This window comes from Plasmodium vinckei, assembly GCF_900681995.1.
Source record: "Plasmodium vinckei vinckei genome assembly, chromosome: PVVCY_06".
In the NCBI taxonomy this organism is placed as follows: Eukaryota; Apicomplexa; class Aconoidasida; order Haemosporida; family Plasmodiidae; genus Plasmodium; species Plasmodium vinckei.
Window position 1 is genome coordinate 442,611 of NC_051298.1, and position 23,525 is coordinate 466,135.

The 23,525-nt window shown below is 22.1% G+C and overlaps 7 protein-coding genes across 7 annotated transcripts; 5 read left to right on the forward strand and 2 right to left on the reverse strand.

Moving 5' to 3' along the window:
• Positions 1–460: 460 nt before the first annotated feature.
• PVVCY_0601190 (N-acetyltransferase, putative) lies at positions 461–2,745 on the reverse strand (the record flags this gene model as incomplete). The annotated part of the gene is made up of 3 exons (XM_008627262.2): positions 461–495; positions 986–2,470; positions 2,691–2,745. The coding sequence occupies 3 exons, from the start codon at positions 2,743–2,745 to the stop codon at positions 461–463; spliced, it is 1,575 nt and encodes a 524-aa protein (XP_008625484.2).
• A 1,462-nt stretch (positions 2,746–4,207) lies between these two features.
• On the forward strand, positions 4,208–5,029 carry PVVCY_0601200 (histidine triad protein, putative; the record flags this gene model as incomplete). Its single annotated transcript, XM_008627263.2, has 2 exons — positions 4,208–4,728; positions 4,951–5,029. The coding sequence occupies 2 exons, from the start codon at positions 4,208–4,210 to the stop codon at positions 5,027–5,029; spliced, it is 600 nt and encodes a 199-aa protein (XP_008625485.2).
• Positions 5,030–5,724: 695 nt separating this feature from the next.
• On the forward strand, positions 5,725–6,450 carry PVVCY_0601210 (ATP-dependent Clp protease proteolytic subunit, putative; the record flags this gene model as incomplete). Its single annotated transcript, XM_008627264.1, has 1 exon — positions 5,725–6,450. The coding sequence occupies one exon, from the start codon at positions 5,725–5,727 to the stop codon at positions 6,448–6,450; it is 726 nt and encodes a 241-aa protein (XP_008625486.1).
• Positions 6,451–6,551: 101 nt separating this feature from the next.
• Positions 6,552–9,269, forward strand: PVVCY_0601220 (conserved Plasmodium protein, unknown function; the record flags this gene model as incomplete). Its single annotated transcript, XM_008627265.2, has 2 exons — positions 6,552–8,984; positions 9,150–9,269. 2 exons carry the CDS (start codon positions 6,552–6,554, stop codon positions 9,267–9,269), a joined length of 2,553 nt encoding a protein of 850 aa, XP_008625487.2.
• Positions 9,270–11,098: 1,829 nt separating this feature from the next.
• PVVCY_0601230 (conserved Plasmodium protein, unknown function) lies at positions 11,099–14,707 on the forward strand (the record flags this gene model as incomplete). Its single annotated transcript, XM_008627266.1, has 1 exon — positions 11,099–14,707. The coding sequence occupies one exon, from the start codon at positions 11,099–11,101 to the stop codon at positions 14,705–14,707; it is 3,609 nt and encodes a 1,202-aa protein (XP_008625488.1).
• Positions 14,708–15,311: 604 nt separating this feature from the next.
• PVVCY_0601240 (conserved Plasmodium protein, unknown function) lies at positions 15,312–17,804 on the reverse strand (the record flags this gene model as incomplete). The annotated part of the gene is made up of 1 exon (XM_008627267.2): positions 15,312–17,804. One exon carries the CDS (start codon positions 17,802–17,804, stop codon positions 15,312–15,314), a length of 2,493 nt encoding a protein of 830 aa, XP_008625489.2.
• A 2,475-nt stretch (positions 17,805–20,279) lies between these two features.
• Positions 20,280–23,168, forward strand: PVVCY_0601250 (conserved Plasmodium protein, unknown function; the record flags this gene model as incomplete). Its single annotated transcript, XM_008627268.1, has 1 exon — positions 20,280–23,168. The coding sequence occupies one exon, from the start codon at positions 20,280–20,282 to the stop codon at positions 23,166–23,168; it is 2,889 nt and encodes a 962-aa protein (XP_008625490.1).
• Between the last annotated feature and the right edge of the window lie 357 nt (positions 23,169–23,525).

Consider the following 23,525-nt stretch of genomic DNA (forward strand, 5'->3'; position numbering starts at 1 on the left):
ATTTTTAATAACTCGAGAAATTCGAAATATTTAATAAGCTTGCATTTAATTTATACAAATTTTGTATTTTTATTTTGTTTTATTTTTATAAGAAATATTTTATCTTAAAATTGTGAAAAGAATGAATAAGTAATCAAAACTTATTAGTAATAATGAAAATGGAAATTTGTGAATTATTCTATGCTTTATCAAGTGGTAATGACAAATAAATGTGTAGCAAACAAATTAGGAGAAAGTGTTTTATAGTTATAGTAAGGTTTTAAAACAAAAAAAAATGATAATATAAGGATAATAGTATAACAATAAAATAAAATATAATACACAAAAATAATGGCTGACACCAATTTATTACCACTAATATGTAACAATAATTTTAATTGCTTTAAAAAAAAAAATAACACATAAATGGGTCTATAAACATTTAAGTGTTGTACATGTTCTTTTACACACACGTGCTTACTTAGTCCAATATATTACTAGTATAATTCTTTATATCTGAAAAAATAAAATAATAAAATAATGAGAGTCTGGATATTATAAAATGATAAATTTTTTAATTTTTATTTTGAAAGAGTTATTTTTTATATCATGCAAATATATGAAAAAAGTTGGTTAAATTAAAAAAGACAAAAAAATATGGTGTAAATAAAACAAAAGCTATGATAAAACAAATAATATGAAAAAGTAAATAATTGTGTAAAAAATAAATATTTATATAAGGGGATAAAATAATTAACAATATCAAAAATGTATACATATTTAAAAAATGGTATTTTAAAATGTCACATATATATATAGATCTATGTTACATGCTTCATGCATATAAATAAAAAACTTATAAACAATCTTAAAACAATTAAACTCATATTGTTTCGAATGCTTTCTACATTCGGTCTGTATTTTTTTTCAGTAATTTTTTTCATTATTTTTTTCAGTAATTTTTAGTACTCCCCTAAGTTCATCGTTTTCGAAAAATTATCATTACCTGAACCATGAAATTTGTAAAAATCATCTTTGTTTAAAATTTTCGACCATATTAATAAATCACCTCTCATTAACCCTCTTCTAACAATTTGCGATAAATCAAATCCATTTTGTTTAACAAAATATAAACTATCTGTATTTAAATTATTAGTAAATACTTTTAATTCTTGATAATTATGTTCATGTGCAAAATTTTCTAATTGTGTTAGTAATCTACTACCTATTCTCATTCTTCTGTTATCTTTTTTTACTACCATACGAACTAATTGAGCAATAGAATTATCTCCTTTATATGGTATTATACCTACACATCCAATTATTTTTCTATTTATAAATTTATAATTAATATCTTCATCATCATTTAATTTACTATCAAATATAGTTCCTCGAAAATCATTGAATCTAAAAGGTATTGCTTTTTTATTCTCAATATATTTTCTATTTGATATATCACTTGCTTCATATATTAATTTTGATTTTTCATCATTTTGTTCATCTAAATTATTTTTAAAATTGGTACTATTTTCATTATCACTTTTGGTAGTGATACTATTATTATGAACATGTTCAGAATTTTCATCATTTTTTTTTTCTATCGAATTGGATGTATCTTTATCTTCTTTATTAGCAGTAGTAGAATTAGAATTTTTTACATTTTTATCATTATTTTTTACATCATTTTGAATAGATGATAGACTATTTGTGTTATTATAATAAATATCTTTGTAATTATTAGTGGGCAATTTTTCACAAAGAGCTGACGTGTTCATATTTTTTGATTTTTTATTATCATCGTCAGAATTTATATTTTCATTTTGTGAATTTATTTTATTATCTATTTCAGAAGAATTTGAATTATTTTCTTTTTGTAAATTTTTATTATTTGTATTATTACTATTATTTGGTGTATCATTTAACCCACAAAAACCGGTAATACATTCTGATGTATTTTTTTTATCATATGAATCATCTTTTTCATTTTCATTATCTTCAATAGAATTTTTTATTTCATGATTATTTCTTTCATTAGCTAATAATCTTTCTTGTTCCTCTTGTTCTAATATAATTTTTTCTCTTTCATGAATATCACTACATGTTGTTCTACTTGCCGAGCCAAAATTATTATCAAATACTTCCGCTACCCAAAAATTACATCCTTCTACTCCAATATAGCTTGTATATAGATTTTCTAAATCGGGACAATCTTTTCTTATATGATTTAAAAATTCAAATTTTGCTCTTATATATAAATATATTAAAAATATTATAAGAAAATAAAATATTTTTTTCAAATCCAGGAAAAAAATATAATTTATAATAATAATTACTAATAAATCATAAATATGTTGTATAGACCAATATATAACTGCTGGTAATGTTAAGGAGTTAAAATGGTCATATAATAATTGCCTCACTTCATCGATATCTTTTTCTTCTAATTGCCTTATCGATATTATTGGTTCAGAAAATTTTGTTTTATGTTTATCTGTTCATAAATAAAATAAAAAAAATATGAAAAATTACCATATAAAATATGAACAAGTCAGGCAAAATAAATATAAATGTCTTATTTGGTCATAAAATATGTAGCATAGTGTTGTGTGGCTATCATAAATGAAAACAATTTAAAGCAATCATGCATAGGAATAAATATATACAGAAGTACGTTTACATGTTATATAATTTTTTTTAATTTTATATTTTACTCATTAAAATGTGGGATATAGAACTTGCATTTTGTTCCTTCTTAAATAAATTCATTGTTGGATGTCTCTTTTATTTTTTAAAATGGTAATATATTATATATATATTTAATATTATATGCTTTCCTTTTTTGTTTGTTTTGTTTTCCCCCCACCTTCCACTATTTCACTTTCTTGATTATAAGTTGATACTTTTACCTTAAATATAATAAAATGTTTGATAATTTTAAAATAAAAAAAATATTTTTTTTCACTAAAAAGCAAAAGATCAAATAAAAAGCGCGATATAAGAAATTATCAGTTAAGGTACTTGCGCTGCATTATTATCATTTTTATGGATTTAAATATTTGAATAAAATTTTCTTTCTGATTTTTAAGTATTTGAAGCAAAATGATTTTAATAGTCTTTTTAATCTTTCGTAAAAAAAAAATTTTATTCTTTTTATTTTAATTATGCTTTTTAAAATAAAATAAATTGATAAAAAAATATTCGTACTGTATATTTGCATACAAAATAAATCCATAAAATAAATATTAGCATTTATATAAAAAAATAGGTACAAATTGCATACATATAATACATATATATATATATATATATATATAATTAATTATTTGCTTAAAACAAATTTAAGAACAAATTTTGAAAATTTTTATATTAAAAATACTTTTTATAAAAATTTATAATTATTCTTTTTTGTAAATGTTTTTTTGGTCAAAAAAATTCTGACTGTACAGGGAGTCTCTTTATTTTTTTTTTATCACTCATTCTCATTTTAAAATGTAGTAGTAAATAGTATTTTGAAAAAAATACAATGCTACCATAAATCAATGATATATATTTTTTTCTATTTAGAATACGAGCATATTCAATTTGTTTTTATAGACGGTTACATTATTTGCGATTTACGCATTTTCAAGTATTAAACTAATAAGCATATAAAATATAGAACTAAAAAAAAACAAAATAAAGTATGTAACAATTGTAATATGCATGTACATGTTCATATAAAACAATACTTGTAAATGCTACTTACTATTCCTACATGGGATAAATAGGGATATATAGATAAAACGGTTAAATCATTCCATTCGAATTTCGAAAAACTAAACAACCAAATAAACCCATATTTATTTTTTTTTAAACACTACATTGAAAAAATAATAGAAATGTGTTACTGCATTATATTTATCAAAGCGTGTGCAAATTGTCAACAAACAAAAATTGTTTTAATGTAATAACAGTACAAATTAAAAAATATAATTATCCGGGGCTCTTTTATTCATATATATATTATTATATACATATGTAAAATGTATTGAATAACTTTTTATAGAAAAAGAAAAAACATCACATAACTTTACTATCGCTTAACTTTTAGCTAGCTCATATTACCTGCTCTGTTCATAATTTTTTTTTTCAAATTAATATATTTTTAATTGAAATAGAATATTTGACAATTTCGTAGTATAACGCTTCATAACACGCTTACTCATTTGTTTTCTTTTTTTTTTTTAAAATGGAAAAATACAAAAAAATACTAGAAAGAATATTGGTAAATAAAAATATTCCATGTAAAAGATACGAATTTGGTTCATACGAAATTGATAAAAGAGAGGTATTTATAACGACTAGCCATTCTTATGGGTTTGTTAATAACAAGCCATTATTGCCGGGTCATATTTTATTAACAACTCAGAAAAAAAAAAAAAAATATAATGATTTAGATATAGATGAAATAATAGACATACATTTATTATCTAATTTTATGTGTTATGTTATGGGACAATTATTCAATACAGATAATTTTTCTATAGCTATACAAGATGGAGAATATGCAGGTCAGACTGTTGATCAAGTACATATACATATAATACCACGAACTAAATTGGATTATAAAAATAATGATAATATATATAAAGACTTAAATAAAATTGATTGGGGATATGGAAGAAATATAATATGTAATTCTTGCAATTCTTCAATTCATGTAAATTTACAAAATAAACACGATGACAATTTTAAATTGGAAGAATTCAAGTAAAAAAAATGACTAGCTATAACTAGCTATATCTAGCTAATATTAATATATATATCAATATAACCTGACCATGCATGTATTTTTCCCTTTAAAATATGACCTCTCTTTGTTTTTTGACACTATCTAATCCTTTGAAAGTTTTAGTGTATTTTTTTACTTTTGCAGTTATAACATTTTTTCATATAAGCTATATACTTTATTATTTTTTTTTTTTTTTTTAGCTGTTCTATAAGATCAATGGATGAAATGGAAAAGGAAGCCACCATGATTAAGTCGTTCATAGACAATATTACCCTCTAAAATAATTTCGATATTTTTTTAATATAAATTATGTATTTTGTTTAATATATTTTCTATGCTTATGCATATTTCTCTGTTAATCTACCATTAAACGATGATGTGTAATTAGGGAACTAAAACTATTTTTTTCATTACTATGTTATAATTTTAACATTTTGATTTTTTTTTTTAAATCATCATTTTAGTGTGCTATGCTAAATATAGTACAATAAAAGGAATTTTATTTCTCAATTATTTTATTTATTTATTTTAGAAAATATGTAAAATAATTACAAGACAAATTATGTTTTAAATAAAAAAAATCAACATAAATAATATATAGATTTATGTACAAAAAAATGAGTATAACGGGTTTCAGAAATGGTATATATATATATATTGTAAAAAGCATGTACATTTTTTTCGCTCGACATATGTTTCCATTCGGTTTTAATTATTTATTTTTTTATTTTAACTTTTTTAACTTTTTAATATATTGTTTGTTATTCCTCATCGTTGAGTAAAACCCGCATTTGCGGCTAATTATATCCCAAACGATATTCCCTACAAATAATTTTACGACAGTATATATATATATAATTATATATCATTCCTCAACATTTATTTGTGTATAAAATGAATATTATTTAACCTTGTGTTTAAATATGAGATTTTGTATAAACAATTATATTATGGTTTAAAGAAGATAAAATACAATGCATAGATTTTGGATATTTATATTCAATTTTATATATTTTTGTGTATGTAAAAAAAAAAAATATATAACTCCATCCAGTTTCATTATAGCTCAAACTAATAACAACATACGACGTAAAAATAAGTTACGTTATTATGATAATGAATATCCAAAACAAAATATTAGTATACCATCTTTGTTGTTATCAAAAAGAATAATATTTTTATCATCTCCTATATATCCTCATATTTCAGAACAAATAATATCTCAGTTATTATATTTAGAATATGAATCCAAAAGGAAGCCAATTCATTTATATATTAACAGTACAGGTGATTTAGAAAATAATAAAATAGTTAACTTAAATGGGATTACTGATGTAATATCAATAGTTGATGTAATTAATTATATATCATCAGATGTGTATACATATTGCTTAGGTAAAGCATATGGTATTGCATGTATATTAGCTAGTAGTGGAAAAAAAGGATATCGATTTTCTTTAAAAAATTCATCTTTTTGCTTAAAACAATCCTATTCTATTATACCTTTTAATCAAGCAACAAATATTGAAATCCAAAATAAAGAAATAATGAACACTAAAAAAAAAGTTATAGATATAATTGCAAAAAATACAGAAAAAGATAGTAATATTATTTCAGAGATATTAGATAGGGATAGATATTTCAATGCAAATGAAGCTTCTGATTTTAATTTGATAGATCACATTTTGGAAAAACAATAAATTGCTTTTCCTCTTTGATCAGTTAAATAGAACAAAGAATGTGCATATTTCAAAAAGAATAAGAGGGGTAGTAATTTTACAAAACCAGCTAGCCATAAAAAATGCTGGCAAAGAAAATATTCCTTCAAAATTTTCATTATCTTCGTGTAGTGAAAAATATGCCACTTAAGGTTATGGACAGGCATATTATAGACCCTCGAATTTTTTATTCTACAGATCAGTCTCGAAAAAAGGTAGCGGTTGATAAAGGAGGGAATGGAATAAGTGAAAGTGAAAGTAATGATAATGATGGTAGTAGTTCGAGCCCTATTGATGAAACAAATTTGATCAATGAAGAAGGAAAGAAAAGAAAAGATTTCAGTGAATTTATTAATATGCATGAAAATAAAGAAAAAGGATATTTCCCCAATATGGTCTTAAAAATTTTAAGTGATAAAAATAGTGAAGAAGAAAAAAAGCGTCTAATAAATGAATATAAAGAATGTATAAGTAAATATTTTGAAGTAGAGAATGAAATAAATTTAAATAATAAAAAAAAAAAAAAAAATGAAATACAATTTGGTGATATTTTTGCAAGTCTATATTTATGTTATGTAGAGAAAATATATGATTTAAATTTTTTAACAAATTTAAGTAACAGTTTTGATAAATTATATAAATTTGAAAAAAATGTAAATGATAGACATCAATCAAGTAAAGAAGAGCATATAATAAACAAAGATAATATAAATTATTTTTCAATGATTTTTTATTATTTTTCTTTTTTAAATATAAAAAATGATATATTATATATAAATATAAGAAATTATATTATTAATAATGAGGTTGAGCCAATAATAATTTATAAATATTTAGAAAGTCTTTGTTTTATAAAAGGTTTATATGATCATGATAAAATATATGAGCATATTAGTCCAATAGTTGAAATAATAATGGAAGAATTTTATAATTTTAATAATTATTTTTTATTAAATATTTTACATTTTTTACACACATTAAATTTTATAGATAAAAATGTATTTTCTTTTTTATCAAAAAAGTTAAATAAAAATATTTATAGCCAAAACGCAAATTATTATGACTTGTGCATGTTATCTAGAGCATATGCCCTATATAAAAATTATAACATCACTTTTAATAAATATTTATGTAATGATATAATAGCTAATATAACTAAATATGAAGATAAATTTCAAAATGAAGATACAACAATAGGAGAGAATATATCATCGTCTAAACAAACCATAAACGATAATTCAGAACAAACAAATAACTCAAAAGATGTTCTTAAAAAAAATATATCTACTGACAATAATAATGAAACAAATGCATATATAGATGAAATAAAAAATATTGATAGAGCAAACTATTTTATGTTTAAAAATAATTTATACAATGATGGAATAAATTTTTATTCATTTTTTGTAAATTCGAAGACTGAAAATAGAGAGAAGTATAAAAAAGAAACTATTATGGATATCAGTTTTACAACGTCAAACAAAAGTGATAATATAAGTAACAAAGGTGATAGCAATTGCACTTGGAATGATTTATTTAATGATGATGCCAAACATAAAAATAAAGAAATAAATAACAAACCATTTATTAATATTAAAAATGAAGATATGAATAATAATAAAATAGTTAGCATGTACAATAAATATTTAAAGGAAAATATATTGTATGAGTTTAGTCATAGTGAGCTTGTAAATATTTTTAAAAAAATTACTGAAATATTTAATAAAGATATAATAAAAATTGATAATACTAATATTAGTGAAGATGTAGACATGTATTATAGTAATAATTATGATGAAAACAAAATAATGGAATATAAAAAAAAACTACTTTTTATAGATAATTATTATATTGGTCATATTTTTTATATAGTTGATTCATTACTATCACTAAATGTACATCATACTAATAAAAAGGATTTTATAAATTTAGAAAATAAAGTTTTTAATTTAATAAAAAATAATGAAAATTATATTATCACTAATTTTGATAGTAATGAAATAAAAAGTGTTTTAATATTTTTAACACAAACAAATAAAATTTATAAAGAATCTTTTATTTATTGTCTTACACACAGAATAGTAGACTTATACATTAATAATCTTTGTACTGCAAAAACCCTAGCTATTTATTTACATAATTTATTACATTTTACAAAACATAAAATTTCAAAAAAAAACAGATTTAATCATACTATAAGAAATATTATATATAATACATACCCATGGTTGAATAGCAATAAAACCACACACAATGTACAAACAACAAATAATATAAATAGTGAAATAACAAATATTTATAACAACATTAAAGTAAAAAATTATTCGATTTTACAATTATTATCAATATATATTTGTAAAAATGTTTATTTTATGAGTTTATCAACTTTAACTTCTATACTAAGATCCTTTTCTTATCTCTCATTTAATGATGTTAATTTCTATAACGTTTTTATTCCATTGTTTATGAAACATATGGACAATCTAACCAATGTAGACATTTTAAACATAACACAGGTAGCTAATTTAAAAAAAAAATTGTACATATTTTTTTTTCAAAAACGTGATTTGTACATATTTTTTTGTCAAAAACATGATTTGTACATATTTTTTTGTCAAAAACATGATTTGTACATATTTTTTTGTCAAAACATGATTTGTACATATTTTTTTTATTCTTAGGCATATAACAAGCGAAAAATTCAAAATAAATATTTTTATTATATGCTATCAAAAGTATATCAAAGTAAAAGTACCGAAAAAATAAAAAATCTTGACCCACCAATTAAATTAATTGGCTAGCTGAATAAAAAAATTACAAAGTGATAAACAGGTATGAAAGCCTGCTAATGTGGCTATTTGGATGTATACCCACATTTTACTTAATGTATGTAATCGATTTACACAAATGGTATACGCACAGTGGGCAGTGTAACTGTTATGTTTGTATGTTGTATCGTATGCTTGGCATACATTTTAATTAACATTCTTAATTAATGTTAGTTTTTTTTAATTAGTATTTTTTTACCTATAATTTTTATATTATTATATTATTATAATGTTATTTTGTATTTTTTGAGAAATACTTTCAAAATGGTATTTTTCACCCATTTTAACTCCCCCTTTTTTCTTTAATATACGTATAAACTATTTTGTTTTTAAACTTTAAAATTTAACTACGACACACACAATAAGCTTATAAAAATTGTGACAAAATGTGCAGGGTGGCGATGTTTAATTTTTAACTTTTACTAAAATAATTTATTTTTGTGATAAGTAGACATGAAATACTTTTGTATGCCAGCATTTGCTACATTTAATACGCAAAACAAATATCATGATACATTCTTTATTAAATAAAATGATAAATATATTGCCTGTCGTTTTCAATTTATTATTTTTAATCACCAATTGAAAATTTTATTTTGCCTTATTATTTCGTGAAACCTTTAATGAAAAACCAAATGATCTACAAAAAACCTTTAGTTTTTTTTATTGGAAAAATTCAATAATAGAACAAAAAAACACACCTCGAAATGACAAACAATTTATATTTTTATTTGGCTAACTATGTTCAGGCAAAATGGGGATATACACAAATTTTAATTGTTGATTTGTTTATATGTTATTATTTTTATAATGTTTTTTATTATATTTTTTCTACTATCTTTTTTGTATTATTATAGTTAAAATATATATATTCAGTGTTTAGAGAACAATTTTGTGTCTATCCGTTCCTCAAGATTTCTTCAGAAACGTTCAGGATACTTTTGTGTGTGCACTATAAATTCAGGCACAAATAAATGGTATAGTTAACATTGTTATTAGTATCACATGCACTAATATGTATAATATATTTTTATTATTCATTATTTTTATAATATTCTTTTATTCAATACTTTTTTCTTTTTGTTTCTATTTATTTGTGTTTTCCTTTTCGTTTTTTGTATAAAGAAAGACATTGAAATTGGTATTACCCGCCTACTTTTTTTTTAAATATTTTTATATGAACAAACAATAATGCGTATTCCATGTTAATAAAAATATACACAAATATTTAAAAAAAATAATAATAAATAAAAAAAATACACATAATTTATGACAAGCAATATAATTTGCATTTATAATAGCTTAGCCAAAAAAAATATTATGTACGCATACATGCAAATATTATGTATGTTAATAATATTTTTCACATTAAATACACATACACCATTTAATTTCATTTTTCGCCTTTTTAACAAATTTGTGCGTTTTTTAAAAGGTAAAAAATTATATAATAATAAGAATAAAATATTATTTAATTTAAATGTTTGAGAAATTGCGTATTCGTAAAAAAAGAGAAAGAACAATACAAAATTAGCCATTGCATATGTATAAAGTTTTTCATTTTTCTTTTTTTTTAATTTGTATATATATATAAATACAAAATGCATATATGCCGATTTTATGATATGTAATACACAAATGTGCATGCAAAGGGTATAAATATTTGATACACATATTTATTTATAAATTTGCTGTATATATTTCTTCACACAAGCATGCATATAAATTTGTATTTTCGGCGCATAAATGCTTTAATTTTTTTTTTCTTTTTTCACTTTGCCAGTTGTTATTTTTTAATATAAATGGAAAATAATGCATTTGCACAGAAAATATATTTTAAAGGATTTAATGAAAGAAAAATAAATTATTTAAAGTTTGATGAAAATTCAGAGAAAATAAACATATCTAATAATAGTAGTAATATCCCGATGAAAAGCATTAGTAATAATAATGAGCATATGCAAATAGGCAAACTGAATGTACAGAATATAAATTCAAATACAAATTTAACACACCAAGGAACTAAAAATATGAATTTTGAAAATGAGTATATTAACAATTCAACCCAAAATAGCCAAAATTTTAACATAGTTCATGGAAATTCTGGATATTCAAATAGCCAATTGTTATTTTTGAATAAAAACATGAATAGTAATAATAGTATAAACACACCAATTAATAATATAGGGAATTTAAATAGCATGTATAATTTTAATAAAAATTTAAAAAGTAATGATATTTTAAAGGATAGCATGTTAAATAAAAATGTGTATAATGATTTTAAACATGGAGACAATAAAATGGATTTTAATAATTTGAATATGAAATCATTTACAAAGTCTAGAAATATGAATATTCACAATGTTAATAATAATTCGAATATCAGTGGAAATAGTAAACTAATTCTTAACGATCTAAATTCTGATCATATTGGAATAGGCAATAAAAATAATATTAATGATTCATATATAAATTCATATAATTTAAATATAAATAATGGAAATATTCCAGGACATCATAAAAATATAAATAACTATGATAATAATGTGATAGACAAAGGAACAAAAAATGATACTATATATAACACAGAAAATAACAATAATAATATAAATAGTGATAATATATATCTTACTGGGGGAAGTAATAACAATTTAAATAGAAATAATATAAAAAGTAATTTAAACAATTTTTTAAATACAAATATTTTAATGAACAACCACAGAAATAAATTTACTAATGAAAATTCACTCAACAATTTTAACCCCCCAAATAATGAACTTATTGGAAATAATAATAATCAAAAAAAAAAAAATACCCATTTAAAAATGTATGAAAATGATAATATAAAAAATTTTAAAGGAATTGAATCGAACAATGATTTATTAATTAATCATATGAATCAAGAAATGTTAGGAAATAATTTTAACACCCATAATTCTAATTCTAATATTGGAGGTAACAATATGTCTCAGCTAGCTAATATCGGAAATACATCTGGTCATTTGGCTAGCTATAATAGACCAAACACCCACAATATTAACAATATTGGAAATAACAATATTGGAAATAACACACTAAATAATGTAATGCATAATCAAATGGCAAACCAGATTAATAACCATTTAAGTAGCAAACCAAATATGACAAATATTCCAAATTCAAATAATATGCATACCATGGATACAAACATTGGACGAGACATTTCAAATTATAGTAAAAACATTTTATTAAAAACAACCAATGCTAATAATGCTGGGTCTCATGCAAACATAAATAATTACAACACAAATCATAGTAACATGAATTTTAGCAAAATGAATAACATGTATAGTGGCATGAATACAGGAGTTAATAATGTAGAAAATAATCAGATGAATACTCGAGGAAATTTAATAAATTTTGATTATATAAATGATAAAGATAATATAAATGAATTACAAACAAATATGATTCTTAATGACAGTTCATCAAATTTAAAAAATTATTCTATAAATAATGGAAATATAGATTTTTTAAATAATACAAATAATTTTAACAATGTGAATAATAATAATAAAATTAATTATGTATCTGAAATTCAAAATTTTAGTAATACATGTGGTGGTGGTTCTAGTGCTAACATAAATTATAATATGGCTAACACAATGAGAGAAGGAACTAATGAAATAAAAAGAAATGAACATATTATATCTAAAAATGTTGATATTTCTAAAAAAGGTGTTGTAGGAAATACAATACAAGGTATGAATTCAAATAATGTATTAAGTACAGACAATTATGCTAATATGCTAAAACAAATATGCACACCAATAAAAAATAGAACAGACAGTAATTCTAACAATATAGGAAGTATCAATGATAATCTAATTATAAATGATCTAGGCGACAATTCCAATGACTATAGCTCAGGTGTAAATAATGTATATCCTTTTCAAAATGAAAATAAAAATATGACAAATAATGGAAATATCGGTGTGGGAGTTGGTGGTACCGATTTAGCTGCAAAGCATAACAATGGCAATACCAACGATGAAGGAGACATGAGGAGCAATGGTCTAACCACAGGAAGGAACACAAACCAAAGCAGTAGTAACATATATGAGCTTAAGAAGTTAAATTTATATGCGGAAAGTAAAAAAAAGAAAGAAAACGAGGAGAATGATGAAAAAGGATTTAAAAATAATATTAAAAAAAATAAAACGAAAGTATTTTTTTATATAAATCCCAAATATATTATAGAACCATTAAAAAGAAAGATATATCAAAATATGTCTGTTTTTATTGAAAATTTAATTAGTGATATACAAAAGATTGAAAATAAAAACCGTGCCGAAATTTTAGAAAATCTTCATAATACCCCATGGTTTTGTATGATATTTGATTTTGACGGTATTAGTAAATTGCTAAATGTGTTTAATAAATATTTAATTTATTCAGATTCATTAATCATACCAGATGTTCTAATATCAAGCAAATTCCATAGTGGGACTTTACCTAACATTCATTCAGGTACTTCACCTGATGTTGATCAGGTCAATACAACTACCAATGCAAATAAAGAAAGTGAAAAAAATGGTGAGCCTAATGAAAGTGAAAAAAATGGTGAGCCTAATGAAAGTGAAAAAAATGGCGAGCCTAATGAAAGTGAAAAAAATGAAAACAATTTGAATAATGAATATATGCAAAATTTTAATTTTTATTTTGAAAAAAGTAATAAGTATGATATATTAAATAAAAAAATATATGATTATGAGAATAATATTATTGAAAATGTGGAAAAGTTAAACTATTTAAAAGAGTTATGTAGATCTTTAAAAAATCAAGTAGATTTAAAAAAAAAGAAATTTATATTATTATTTGAAAAAGCAAAATTAAAAAATTATATATATAAGAATAAAGATTTACAAACAATTTTAGATATCGAAAAGAAGTTAGCTACCAATTTTGATCAACCAAAAATAAGTAATGATTATTATACAGTTTTTAAAAAAATTAATGATGGTTTAAATTATTTAAAAAAATATTCAAATATAATAATATCAAATAATGCTATGTATAATGAAATATTGAATGAACAGGAAAGTGGGAACTTTTGTGAGTCTTCTGTATCAACAGATGAACTAGCACATGAACAAAATTTAAATGATGATCTTGATAATAATAATCCTGATGAAGATATAAATAATATGAATGTCTCACCAAGCAATCAAATTAATAAAAGAAATGAAAATAAAAATGAAAATAACAATGATGATAATTTATTTTTTAAAAATAAAAATTCAAATTTAAAAGATTATGAGCAAGATAAAGAAGCTAGTAAAAAAAGAAAAACTGTTAATCAAATTAAAAATTTACAATGGGACAAAGAAGAAAATGAAGAATGGGTTGACGATTTTTTGGAAGATTTCTAACATAGAATTTTCGACTTATATATATTATTATCCTTTAAAATGTTTTTTTTTTTAATTTTATTCATTTGCTTTTTCATTTACATTTTTACACATTGCTTTGAGTTTTACTTCTACCTTTTTATTATTTTATTTTTTTGTTTAGTACCCCAATTGGTGCACATCAAACATGTCTATCTGTGTGTGCAATTTACGGTTTGTCTTTTTTTTTTTTTTTTTTTCTTTCAATTGGGATTATATTTATATGCAAATTTTTAGTTACGCAAACTATTCGACCATGTAAGCCATTTTTGTCTGCTTCTGGTCATTTGCTCTTTTGGATTTAATTTTTTTTTTATTATCTTTTTCGATTCCTTTTTTATCTGCCTATTTGATAGGAAATTCGATAAAGGGTATTGTAAATAGCATATTTACAAACCTCGTGATTGTCGCATTTGCTTTCACGATGAGACATTAGGGGGAGTGTTCTATTCTTTGCAAATAGTAAAATATTGTAAAAATATAAGGTTGTTTTAAAAAAAATAAGGAAAAGTTTATATGAAGATGAAAAAAAAATATAGTAAATGAAAATGTTTAGACATATGCACATTCATTTATAGTATGCTGTCTATATCTTGAAAAGCATACTTCGTGAGTTTTTACACAAGTTGTTATTATATTGTAACTTTATATTATTATATTCTTCAATACATAATAATGATAAAAGAATTGGATATGTTGTTATTTTATTTATATATTTTTTCCAATCACTATTTTCATTCCATTTAATACTGTAATATCCTTGCAGTAGCAAATTATATTTACATCCCTTCATAATTGTTGACATATTGATATTAGTATTATTTAAGTTTGTTTTATCAATAATTGTTTCTGTATTTATTTGATTTTTATTTCCAAACAATCCTGCAAAAAATGATTCATCTGTATTAATATTTTTCTCAACAGAGGATTGGGAATTTTCCTCAACACTTTGACTTATTGTGTTGATAACCTTCTCAGTAGTAGCATCTATTTTAGATGCTGTATCAGAAGTGGGATCATGATCTAATTTGATGCGCTTAAAATTTTCATATTCTTCTTTTTCTTTATTATATGATCGTTTGTCATTCTGCATTTTATCTTTGATAAATATAAATTTTCCATCATGAGTTGAAAACATAGATGTAAATATAAAAAACATTTCTTCATCATTTTGCTCTATTTGTATATCCCATCCTAAAATATATAAAAAAGCTTCTCTAAAACTTTTGATTTGATTTGCATAATATATTTTAATTACTTCTATTTTTGCCTTAAGATATAAATTTTCATTTTTTAAATTTTTGATTTGTATTTCATCAATAGAATTCATATTATCAATATCTTTATAAAGAAAAGTAGAATCATTTTTCGAATCATTTGATTCAGTTAAATTTTTTCCAGTAATAGATGTAGAAGCATTTGCAAGAACTTTAGCTTCAAACTGAGCTTTTTTTAAAGCATCTTTTAAATTTTTAATTGTAACTTCATATTTTTCATTATCTTCTTTCCATAAATTGTTAGTATTAGCTAATTCATTTTCAAGATTTAAAATTTGTTTTTTATAAATATCAACATGATCTTTTAAAAAGTTTATTTCTTTTTCATATAGTAACAGATCTTGTGTAAATACTTCAATATTTTTTTCTTTTAATTGTGTTTTTTCAAAATCTGTTTTATATTTATCTATTTTATTATTTAGTTCATCTATTAATTTTTCTTTTTCTATATTATCATTTTGAAAAAAATCGATTTTATATTTATAATTATGAGCTAGTTTTAATAAATTTTCAATTTTATTTTTTTTAACTTCTTCACTATCATTTTCATTATATTTTTCATTCAACAGATTTGATATACTGATTGATAAAACTGATTCAATGTCGTCAACTTTATAATCATCTTCTTTTCCATTTTCATCACTATTATTTTGTGATTGTAAAACGGTTGAAGTATTTGTATTATTTTTAGCTATATCGAGAAGGTAATCCTTTTTTAGAAATTCATATTTTTTTTCAAGTCTTATATTTTTATTTTTCATGATTTTTAATTCAAATTCTTTATCTTCTAAAAGTTGTTTTTGAACTTCCATATCAACAACAATTTTTCGATACTTAACTTCAAGATCGACTTTTGTTGAATTTACTTGAGTATACTTACTATTTAATTCATTCATGGTTTGTTTTAGTGTGTCTATATTTATAGATTTACTGTTTATATAAATTTTTGCAAAATTAATCCATTCATTTAGTTGTGTTTTTAAATTATTATTTTCAATTTGATTATTTATTATTGTATTTTTTAATTCTGCAATTTTTTTAATATTTTCATTATCTTTAATTTTGTATATTTCCATTTCTTTTATTTGATTTTCTAGTATATCAATTTTATTTTGAAAATTTGGAATTTGTTTACATTTTTCTTTATATTGTGAGCATAAAATAATCATACTTCTATATTGTTGTCTTTCTTTTGCTGTTATTTCATTATTTTTTTTTAAAATTTCAATATTTTCTTTTAATTTTCGAATTTCTATTTTATATTCTATAGTTTGGTCTATATTATTTTGATAAGATTCTTGTACATTTTTTTCTGAACGTAAATAAATTTTATATTCTTCAATTTTTTTATTTAATCCATCAATAATTATATTTTGTTCTCTTAATTTTTCTTTTAAATTTCCAATTTCTGTTATATATATATTTTTATTTTTATTACATTCTTCTATTTTATTTTCTAATTCTACACATTTTTTTTCACTTTCAATTTTTACACTTTTTAATTTATCTTCTAATAATATAGTAAAATCTTTTAATTTTTTATAACTTTTTTCAATAATAGTTCGTTTAATTATTTCATTTTTTTCTTGAACATCTGTTGTTCCATATTCACTTAAATTTTCATCACCATTTTCAATATTATTTTCTAAAGATTCAGAATATTCTTTTTTTTTTAACTTATCATTTTCTTCTTTCAATTTTTTACATTCATTTTTAAATATTGATACTAATTTTCTTAATTTAAATATTTCGTCGTCTTTGTTTTTATTTCCAATGGATGTTACTTCATCCTTATTTTCCATCTTTACTTTTACACTTCTCCCATTGAAAATTTTTTAAAAAGTTTTTTTTTGTTGGCTCGGTGAGCGGTAGAGAATATGCAAAGGATGTAGCTTAAACGGAGGTAAAAAATATGCTGGAAAAAAATTAAGCGTAGAGGTCTATCCCCTAGTAACATGAACAATGCAGGACATAACCGCTGTGTCGACTATATATTCCCTCTTGATTGATAATACAAAAAATTGTCACTATTACAAAACTTTGCTATCACTAAAGAATGAAAATCTATTTTTTAAAAGTTTTATAACAAAACAAAACACAAAACATTTGCAGATTACAAAAAGGTAAGCATGCAAAAATATACCTACTGAAGGGGACAAGCCCAAGAGCATGTATATGTATATATTGTTTTATGTATATATTATGAAGTATATATACTTATATTGTTATATATTAAGCATTCAAAAAATATATATATGCAAACATTATGCATAAATATTATGAGCGCTTAAGACTTTTAACGAAAACAATCTTAAGAAAATGTAAATTATATTTTTTTTATCTTCAAATTGAGAATTAAGAATGATGGAAAGTAATAAAATAAAAAGGATATTATATGCACTAGCCCTATTATATAGGGATTATTAGTGATTTTTAAATAATATCATAAAATAAAAAAAAATAATAAATATCATATATATAATTATATTATTTATAGTCATAGGTAAAGGAAAATTATTAAGTATTAATTTTTTTTTCCTTTTCATTTTTTATATACGCATATTTCTTATATGAATATATAAGAGCAAACTCTATATATATCTTTTAAGTTAATCTCAAAAAAAATTAAAAATAATTAATCGTCCCCAAAAAATATATTAATTATATAAAAAAATGTGTTTTACTATATTCTTTCTTTTTCTCTTCATTTTTTTTATCGCATACTTAATATAATTAAAAATAGGGAATATGTCTATAAAGCAATATTATATATTTTTTTAAAAGACTTAATTGGAATTTTACACAAATTATATGTATAGTTGAAAGGAATAATAAGCTTTATATGCATATTTATGTTTTATATAAATGCTTTTTTTATTTATTTTGTATAACATGTAAATTTCCCTAAATTGGAAAGCACATAGAATAATAAAGGGACTTATATAATATCTTTTACTTTCTTTTTAAAAAAAAAAGAAAAAAAATTAAGGAATATTTCATCTAACCATGAGATTAATATATACACATTTTTCTATATCTATATATAACTACCTTAAAGACAAAAAAATATATACTATTCAAATAAATTCATTTTTTCTTAATCATGTAAATATATATATTGTCCCATTCATTTGCTCCTTTTAATATGTATTAACAATAGACTGCAATAAATTTAAAAATTAAGTAGTAACAATAAATTAACAGTAGCAATAACTATAATCAGGTTGAATAAATAAAAGATTTGTGTTGACGAAAAATATAAATTATATCTTACGATGTAAACAAAAAAAAATAGCGTTTTACCTATTCATTCTTTTACTAACTAATTTCTAATAACATTTAAAATGTGTACAATTTTTAAGACAATAAGAATATTCTTAATTCAAATATATAAAATTATGTGTTCCACTTTTTTCTTGTACTTTCTCTTTCTTTTTTTTTTTTGTAACAATCTAGCTATTTGTCATTTTTTTATGCACGTGCAGGTATATTATTGAAAAAAAAATAAATATACATAATTTTTATGTATTATTTATACTTTTGTAAAGATTATGTACACACATTTCTACATGCACGTGCATGTATGTACATTACCTGTACATGTATATGGGTATTTATATTTTTTTTTTTTGTGTGTGTGTGTGCGTTCTTTTTGGTCTTATTCATCATACATTTGTGGTTAATCCTAGAATGGTTCAAATGTTCTGGATTTATTCATTGCATGGTAAATGATTTAGCATACTTTTTTGTTTATGATAATTCATTATTTTTTATATTCTTTTAAGTGATAAAAATTTGTCATATTATTATAGAATTCTATAATTGGTATATGATAAAAATATTAACACACTTATGTAGCTAGCTTTTTTTTTTTAATCTAGCTAAATTAAAAGGGAGAAAAAAATATGCAAAAAGCATTTATTATTCTCCTTAACTATAAAAGACCATTTTTTGTTTGTGTTAAATAAATTTTATCACAATATAAATTACATTTTAGAGAAGGTGTGTACATATATATACGTATAAACGTATATATATATAGATATATTATTTTTTTTTTCCTTCTCCTACTTTTGTTAATATTGTTGTTACCCAGCAAATTTCAGTTATTGTTGTTATTTGTGTAGTCATATTTGATTGTTTTGTTTTAATTTATATATTATTCCATTGTGTTTTATTTTGTCGTATTTTTAAGATAAAATTTAAGAAGTTAAAGGGCGTCTTATTTTGCGTCATTTCAAAGCAAAAAAAAATTTAATATCATAAAAGGTAACAAAATGAGTAGTACTGAAAAAGATATATCTTTCCAGACAATAGACGAAGAAATAAAAGACAAACATAAAATAAATAATATACCATCTGAATATGAAGAAAAAGAAAAGTATAGTTTTAATGAACTATTACATACAGACCAAAATGGTTATATTAATATAATTGAAAAAGAAGATAAACCAATTCAAGAAATATTAACAGATGATATAAAAGGTATTGGTGAGGTAAATCCTTCCATCTTAAATAGAATAAGTTCATGTTTATCACAACAACAAGATGAAGAAGACCATAACAATGATGATAAATTTGATGAAAATAATGAAGACTCCAAATGTGGCTATCCATTTTTTATTAATAAGCATGATAAAGTATATGAAAAAAGTTACTATTCAACCTCAGAATCCACAGTTTTAGCTAGTAACGAGAATGAACAAAATTTACAAAATATAAGTAGTTATGAAACGGTTAGTTCAATGAATGACAAAATAAAATTGATTAGTAATGGGAAATATGAAAAATTCCAAAAAAAACAAACAGATATTATGAATATCGAAGCAAATGGTATTGAATCGAATGACTATTCTATACATGATATTGGTACATATAGGGAAGAATGTATTAGCTATTTAAATAAAATAAAAGATATTCCTCATAATATTGGAAGCCAAATTAATAGTTATCAAAATAATAACATTATAGACAGTAACAATTTTAAAGATGAAAATTATTTAATACATGAAAATGATTTTTTCGATGGGGAAACGGAAAAAAAAAATATTTTACAAAATTACTTAGTAAATAACAATAATGAAGATGATCCAAATAAAGATGCGACTAATGAAGATGATGGCCCTAACAGTTTTGAGTCAGCTGTTTCTGATATAGCTGAGACAGCAGGAGACGATACGATAGAAAAAAAAATAAATATAAATGACAATTGTAAAATCGAGGAAGATGTCAGCATGCATATTAGCGGTGATAATAAAAATGGATTATTCGATTTTGATATAAATAGACCGGTATTTCATGATAAAGATGGTTCTGATAATATTCATATACAAGTTGAAAATATAAATGATATAGAAGAAAGGACAAAGAATATGATTGAAAATAATATCATATTTCCAAGTTCAGATGATTTAAGATTTCCAACGTTGAATTGTATTAATGACATTAACAATACAAATGTAGTAAAATGTAAGAGAAAAATAAAAACTGATGAAAATCGAGAAAATAAAATGATTAAAACGGATCAAACAAATGTAAGAATGAAAGATGAGTTGAATGAAGATGATAAGGATGAGTTATATGGAATTCCAGATAAAAAAAGGAGAAAAAAAAATAAAAAAAAAAAAAAAAAAAAAAAAATTCCAGGAAGAGTATATAAAGTAATTGTAAGAGGAAAAGAATGTTGGAGAGCTGAATGGCTTGTCCAAAAAAATCAAGAAAATATTGAAACTGAAAAAGAAGAAACAAAAATAGATACATATTCTATAATGAAATTGGAAAATATAGAAAATGGTGATGAAAATGTTGATAAAAATGTAAACAAAATGAATGTATCAAATTTTCAAAAAAAAAGTAAACAATTTTCAGTATCAGTATATGGTTATGAAAATGCTAGATTGTTTGCATTATTTGAATTGATAAAATATAATTCCGTTCCTGATAGTTTAAAAGAAGAAGCAAGTATATGTATTCATAATATTAAAAAAAATATTATGAATTCAGAAAATTCAACAAATAAATCATTTAGTGGTCATTTTTTACAATTTCTTTTGGCTGACGAAAACAGTGAATATTCTTCTTTACTTTATAAAAAGTTAGAAGATAATGTTATACAAAATGTGAATAAATATAGTATGCATGATATGAATAATATAAATCGGATGGATTTATTTCAGTCTCAAGGGAAAGAAATCGGGTTAAGAAATGAAAAAAATTTCACTGTTCAATATGATAATGAAAATGGACATGGAAATATTGTAGATGGGACTATTTGGAATGTCCAAAATAATGAAAGAGATTTATTTTATAACAATAATAATAGTAACAAATGTAGGAATGATTATTATTACAACAATTCCAATGATTTAATTAAACTGAAAAAAGAGAATAATGAAAAATTAACTACTTTCAATGATAATAATTTTTATAATAAAGCTAATTATATCAATAGATATAATAATCCATATATTAGTAATAATAATCCGTCTATTCACAATTTAAACAATTTAGTATATAACATAAATTCTTATGATTTTAATCCAACGCATATTAGAAGTGGGTATACAAATGATAGCAACTCGACACTAAATATATCGAGCCAAAATTCTAACTATCGAGGTTTTGGTGAAGAGAAGGATATACAAAAAAAAAAAAACTTTTTCAACACAAATAGTGTACGAAAATATATTGGTGATATAAACAGTAAGCCAATGGATGGATTTAAACAAAATCTTTTTGAAAAAGTTCTCAACAATTTAGAGAACAAAATGGGAAACAATAATCTTTACAATTACAATTCTCTTGATCATCACATAAATTCAAAAGTAAAATCAACCTATCCATACAGCAATGATAATATATCTAATGATACAACTACTACTACAACTATGATTAATCATGGAACTAGTAATAATCAAATAAATAATGAAACTGGAATACGAAATTCTCAACATGTTTTGCATGACAATTTATTATTGTACAGAAATTTTATGAACCCAACTCCGTGTGATATTGGCAATGTTGATAAGGATAGTGAAAACGATCGAGCTGAAAAAATGGCTCCAAACTTTGAAGGGGCATTCTTAAATAAAAGCAATATTGTATTTAACCGTAATGCCAATTTTAATCCATTTCTTGGAAGAAATGTGAGTAATATAAATACATAATTCTATAATGTTGCAAAAAAGAGGATAATAAATGTGTATACAAAGAAAGAGATTTATAGCATACTGTTTAATATGCATGAATTGGCATGGAAATAGCCAAAATATATAGCTGTAGAAATTTAGTTTGTGAAAAAATATTTTGGCTAGTTTTTTATTTTATAGCTATCTGTTTTTTATTTGATAGCTAGCTGATTTTTTCCCTATTATGTGAGTATATATGGACACATTTCGAGAAATATACTTATATGATATGTACTGATTATGTTGTAATTCATCTTAAGATGTATCGTCGTTTTTTTTAATAACATTTATATTATGATAGTTTTCATTTGGACATAAAAAAAATGCACACATACA